Source organism: Melanerpes formicivorus, unplaced genomic scaffold (genome assembly GCF_026170545.1).
Source record: "Melanerpes formicivorus ecotype bairdi unplaced genomic scaffold, bMelFor1.0.p_v2 SCAF_34, whole genome shotgun sequence".
Taxonomy (NCBI): domain Eukaryota; kingdom Metazoa; phylum Chordata; class Aves; order Piciformes; family Picidae; genus Melanerpes; species Melanerpes formicivorus.
In genome coordinates, this window is record NW_027142386.1 from 1,500,472 (window position 1) to 1,506,471 (window position 6,000).

General features: G+C 61.3%; 1 protein-coding gene across 2 annotated transcripts in view; it reads left to right on the forward strand.

Annotated features, from left to right (window-relative positions):
* The window catches only part of REXO1 (RNA exonuclease 1 homolog), a 50,896-nt gene extending 45,216 nt beyond the window's left edge, over window positions 1-5,680 (forward strand). The window contains exons 14-16 of one of the 2 annotated variants that reach the window (XM_068156302.1): window positions 584-722; window positions 4,117-4,237; window positions 5,321-5,680. In XM_068156302.1, coding sequence (XP_068012403.1) covers window positions 584-722; window positions 4,117-4,237; window positions 5,321-5,409 — 349 coding nt within the window. In that variant the 3' untranslated portion in view covers window positions 5,410-5,680. The remainder of the gene's footprint in view (window positions 1-583; window positions 723-4,116; window positions 4,238-5,320) is intronic. The other variant, XM_068156303.1, reaches the window with a different exon arrangement.
* The last annotated feature ends 320 nt before the right edge of the window (window positions 5,681-6,000 follow it).

Here is a 6,000-nt window from a genome sequence, read left to right on the forward strand (position 1 = left end):
GCCCCTCTGCTCTGCTCTGGGGAGACCTCACCTGCAGGGCTGGGGCCAGCTGTGGAGCCCTCAAGACAGGAAGGACCTGGAGCTGCTGGAGAGGGTCCAGAGGAGGCAACAGAGATGCTCAGAGGGCTGCAGAGCCTTTGCTATGGGGACAGGCTGGGAGGGTTGGGGCTGTTGAGCCTGGAGAAGAGAAGGCTCCAGGGAGACCTCAGAGCAGTCTGCCAGGACCTGAAGAGACCCCAGGAGAGCTGGGGAGGGACTGGTGACAAAGGCTGGGAGTGCCAGGGTGAGGGACAGTGGTTTGAAACTGGAGCAGGGCAGAGGTAGGTTGGACATCAGGAGGGAGTTCTGCACTGTGAGGCTGGGGAGAGCCTGGCACAGGTTGCCCAGGGAGGTGGTGGAGGCTCCATCCCTGGAGCCATTCAGGCTCAGCCTGGCTGTGTCCCTGGGCAGCCTGCTCTGGCTGGAGCTGTCCCTGATGCCTGCAGGGGGTTGCACAGGAGGATTTTTGAGGGTCCCTTCCACCCCAAAGCAGTCTGGGAGCTTGTGCAGTGATGGAAGCCTCCTTTCTGCTGTTGCTGTGCAGATTCTCAGGTGTGACAGAAGAGGACCTGGAGAACACAAGCATCACCCTGAGGGACGTCCAGGCTGTCCTGCTGAACATGTTCAGTGCAGACACCATCCTGATAGGGCACAGCTTGGAGAGTGACTTATTTGCACTAAAGGTAAGCTCCAGGTCTGCTCCTGCCACCCCTCCCTGCTTCTTTCCCACCCCAGGCTTGGTTTGGTGTCTCCTTCAAGCTGTGGAACTGCTCAGCTCCAAAAGCAGGAGGTCACAGGAGGTCTTTCCTGGCTCTGAGGCAGGGAGGAGCTCTCTGTCTGTCTGCCTGTGGTGGGAGGCTCCTGTGGGTCACTCCTGGTGGCACTGCAGCTTTGAGTGCCTGGTGCTGCCCAGAGGGGCAGAGCTCTCTAGAGGTGGCTGTGAGGGTGCTGGAGCAGAGCTCTTTGGAGGGACTGAGCTCCAGTCATCCACCCTTCCCCCCTGCCAGAGACACAAGAGCCCTCTCTTGGTCTCAGCATCCTTTGAGTTGTTGGAAAATCTGCTCAGGCAGGGTCAGGCCTGGGGTGCCCTGTGCCCTCTGGATGCCCACAGTACCTGCTGCAGGAGCAGGCCAAGGTTCTGTGCTGCTGGAGATAGTTGTGATGGTTTCTTATCCCCAAACCCCAGCATGGTGGGGAGGGAAGGGACCCCTGGAGCTCACCCAGTCCAAGCCCCCTGCTCCAGCAGGGCACCCACAGCAGCCTGCCCAGCAGCACAATGGCCAGGGGGGGTTGGAAGCTCTCCACCCCAGGAGACTCCACAACCTCTCTGGGCAGCCTGCTCCAGGCCTCCAGCAGCCTCACACCAAACAAATTTCTCTTCCTCTTCAGGTGGAACCTCCTGGGTTCCAGTTTGTGCCTTTTGCCTCTTGTCCTGTCCCTGAGCACCACTGAGCAGAGTCTGGCCCCAGCCTCTTGCCCCTGACACATCCTTTGGCTCTTGCTGAGCATTGCTCAGCTCCCCTCTGGGGCTGCTCTTCTGCAGGCTCTCAGCCCCAGGGCTCTCAGCCTTTGCTCCTCACAGAGCTGTTCCAGGCCCCTCAGCAGCTTTGCAGCCTCCTCTGGACTCTCTCCAGCAGTTCCCTGGCTCTGTGGGACTGGGGAGCCCAGAACTAGACTCAGGACTCCATCTGTGGCTGCACCCAGGTAGAGTGGATGGGCAGGAGAACCTCCCTTGCCCTGCTGGCCACACTCTTCCTCACACCATTGGGCTTTTGGCTGGCTCCTGGTGAACTTGTCCCCCATCACTCCTGGGTACTGCTCCACAGAGCTGCTTCCCAGCTCCCCCCTCAGCTGTCCTGGTGCAGGAGGTTGTTTCTCCCCCAGGTGCAGGACCCTGCTTGAACTCCAGGAGGTTCCTATGCCCCAGCCCTGCAGCCTGGCCAGGTCTCTCTGAGTGAGAGCAGAGCCTGGTGGGTTCTCAGCCACCCCTCCCAGTTTGGTGCCCCAGCAGTGTCCATGCCTGCCTGAGCCTCTCTGCCTGCTCTGCTGGGCTTTGTGCTGCTGCTGTGATCAAAGTTTGGCCTCTTCTGGGTCTCATTTCTCGCTCCTCCTCAGTCAGCCTTGCACCCCTCAGCCCTCTGCTGTCCTCCCCTTGCCCACTGTGCACACAGATCTCCAGGGTGTCCTGGAAAGCTTGTGGCAGACAGGAGCTGAGTCTTCACTCAGTGCTCAGGAGCCAGCACTTCCTGCAGCCACTCTTGGCCACGCTGAAGGGGCTGTGGCTGCCAGCTCAGGGGATGGCTGGGAGCAGGAGCTTTGGCTGCCTGCAGATCCCTCCCCCTCTGGGTGGCTCCCATTACCCTGCCTCTTGTGGAGTTCATCATCATCACCAAAAGATTATTTCCCACTCCATCAGCAGGAGGTGGCTGCCTGGAGCCCTCAGGGGCAGCCACTGCCAGGAGAAGGAACCCAGGAGGCAGAGAGCAGAGTGTGGCAGGCCCTGGCACGTCAGCACAGCCTCCCTGATGGCCTTGGCAGGGCAGCTGCCGTCTGCCTGATGGCTGTGGCCAGCTCCAAGTGGTGACAGCTCTGCCATTTGTGTTTAAAGCCACATTAGCCTCTCTCCATCTTCTGCTTCTCCATAACTGATTGTCCCTGTGCCTGGCTGGGTGCCAGAGCTGACTGCACTCCAGCAGAGGTTACCCAGAGTTGGCAGCTGGCTGCTCAGCACAGCTCCCAGCCTGTCCCTGCTGAGCTGCAGCTGCTCTAAGGCACTTCAGAGCTGAGCTCTGAGGCTCTTAATGCTGGACTTACAGCCTGGCACCCAGCTTGGCACTGGGGAGGCCACAGCTTGAGTCCTGGGGTCAGTTTTGAGCCCCTCACTCCAAGAAGGACATTGAGAGGCTGGAGCAGGTCCAGAGGAGGGACACCTCCCACCAGCACAGCTTGCTCAAGGCCTCATCCAGCCTGGCCTTGAACACCTTCAGGGAGGGGACAGTCACAGCCTCCCTGGGCAGCCTGTGCCAGGCTCTCCCCACCCTCACTGGCAACAATTTCTTCCTCATCTCCAGCATGGTGACACTTTGGGAGGACAGCAAAGCTCTTTCATCTCCTGTGTGCCCAGGCATGGGACCAGCCAGGGCCTCCTCCCTCCCTCCCTCTGCATAGTTCTTGTGGCAGGAGCAGCAGATCCCTGTGTCCCACTTCATCCTTGCTGGTCACAAACTTCCTGTTGACTCACTGCTGCCAGGCAGGAAGTTCCAGGGTGGTTTGCACCTCACAGGTGAGGCTTCTTCAGCCAGGACCTGCCATGGGTTAGGGACAGCTGGACTTACACATCCTGCCCACTTCCCTCCACCTCTTGAGAGGCAGCTGAAAGGCTGCCACCAGCTTTGTGTGGTCACCTGCTTCCTCAGCTTAGTTGTTCATTGTGGGAGATGCTCTCACAGATTCACAGCTTGCAGTGGGTTGGAAGGGAGCCTCCAAGGGCATCTTGTCCAACCCCCCTGGAGGCAGCAGGGACAGCTCCAGCCAGAGCAGGCTGCACAGGGACACAGCCAGGCTGAGCCTGAATGCCTTCAGGGATGGAGCCCCAACCACCTCCCTGGGCAACCTGTTCCAGTGTCTCCCCAGCCTCCCTGTGCAGAGCTTCCTCCTGATGTCCAACCTACCTCTGCCCTGCTCCACTTTCAAACCATTGCCCCTTGTCCTATCCCCACAGCCCCTTCTGAGCCCCTCAGCTCTCCTGGAGCCCCTTCAGGTACTGAAATGCAGCTCTGAGGTCTCCCTGGAGCCTTCTCTTCTCCAGGCTGAACAGCCCCAGCTCTCCCAGGACACTTCCTGCTGTGGAGGCTGAACTCTGAGGGCAGGGCTTTGGGAAGCTGCTGTGCAGGGGAGGAGGGAGGAGGTCACCTTCGGTGGAGAGCCTCTCCTGCAGGACCGGTTGGGCTGGAGCTTAACAGCAACATCCCCCAGAGCCTGACCAGAAGGTCTCCTTAGCGTGGTTAACCCTGAGGAGTGTCCACCCCTGTGGGAGGTGGAAAATCAACACCTGTGCTTCCTGCTGCCTCCCTGCAGCTGATCCATGGCACCGTGGTGGACACTGCCATCGTCTTCCCGCACCGCCTGGGGCTGCCCTACAAGCGAGCCCTGCGCACGCTGATGGCCGACTACCTCAAGCGCATCATCCAGGACAGCGGTGAGACCCGGGGGGCCCCAGCTCCCAGCCTGCCTGGGGGTGGGCTGCTTCCTCCTCATCCTCTTGATCCCTGTCAGTTTGGTTTGGGGTTGGTTGGGTTTCCTGGTGGTGGTTGGGAAGGGGCCGGCGGACAGAGGCTCTGCCGCAGGCGGCTTCGGTGTGCAGCCTGCGCTGAGGGCCAGCAGCTGCTGGCTTCTGGGCTCAGTGGGGACCAGAGCAGGCAGAGGGAGCTCTGCTGAGGCCAGGCCATGCCCTCCCTTCTCTGCCTGGCAAACTCAGGTTGCTCTTTCTGTTTGAAGCATGATTTGTTCCTCTCCATCTCCTCCAGCACACCCTAACACGCTGCTGGGGCAGGGGAGGTTTCTGGGCAGCCTGGGACAGGCTCTCCCCACCCTCAGGGTCAAACATTTCTCCTTCTCTCCACTCTCAGTCTCCCTCTTGCAGTCCCAAACCATCCCCCCTTGGCCTGTCCAAAGTCTGTCCCCAGCTTTCTGCTCAGCCCTTGAAGCACTGCAAGGCCACCAGAAGGTCTCCCTGGAGCCTTCTGCTCTCCAGGCTGCCCAAGCCCAACTCTCTCATCCTTGCCTCCCAGCAGAGGGCTTCCTCTTGACCCCTCTCCTCACAGGGCTGTGCTCCAGACCCCTCCCCAGCTTTGTTGCCCTTCTCTGGACACCCTCCAGCATCTCAACATCTTTCCTAAACTGAGGAGCCCAGAACTGGACACAGGACTCAAGGTGTGGCCTCAGCAGTGCTGAGCACAGGGCAGGATGACTTCCCTGCTCCTGCTGGCCACACTGTTCCTGATGCAGGCCAGGATGCCATTGGCCTTCTTGGCCCCCTGGGCACACTGCAGGCTCATGTTCAGCCTATTATCAACCAGCACCCCCAGGTCCCTCTCTGCCTGGCTGCTCTCAGCCCCTCTGCCCCCAGCCTGTAACACTGCCTGGGGTTGTTGTGGCCAGTGTGTAGCACCTGGCACTTGGATGTGTTGAATCTCCTGCCCTTGGGCTCTGCCCTCTCTCCAGCCTGTCCCTCACCCCTCGGCCAAGGTGCTGACCCCCACCCCTGTCTCTCTGTCCCCAGTTGGAGGGCACGACTCGAGCGAGGACGCCAGGGCTTGCATGGAGCTGATGGTCTGGAAGATCAAAGAAGATGCCAAGGTGAAACGATGACCTGGAGCCTTCTCTCTCTCGCTGCTGCTGCTCCTCCAGCTCCTCGAAGCAGTGCAATAAACGCTCCGCCGCAGCCGCATGCTCCCCCAGCCCCCTGGCCGCCCGCAGCACCACAGGAGGCTGCCGGTGCAGCTCTGCAGGAGGCTGCTGCTGGTGCAGTGCCACGGGAGGCTGCCGTCTGCAGCACCACATGAGGCTGCCGTCTGCAGCACGTCAGGAGGCTGCCGTCCGGAGTGCATCGGGAGGCTGCTGGTGCTGCTCCTCAGGAGGCTGCCAGTGCAGCGCTGCGGGAGGCTGCCAGTGCAGCGCCGCAGGAGGCTGCCAGTGCTGCTCCTCGGGAGGCTGCCGGTGCAGTGCTGCGGGAGGCTGCTGGTGCTGCTCCTCAGGAGGCTGCTGGTGCTGCTGCACGGGAGGCTGCTGGTGCAGCACTGCGGGAGGCTGCTGGTGCTGCTCCTCAGGAGGCTGCCATGCGCAGCGCCGTGGGAGGCTGCTGGCACTGCTCCTCAGGAGGCTGCTGGTGCAGCGCGTTGGGAGGCTGCTGGTGCTGCTGCGTGGGAGGCTGCCGTCCGCAGTGCCGCGGGAGGCTGCCGG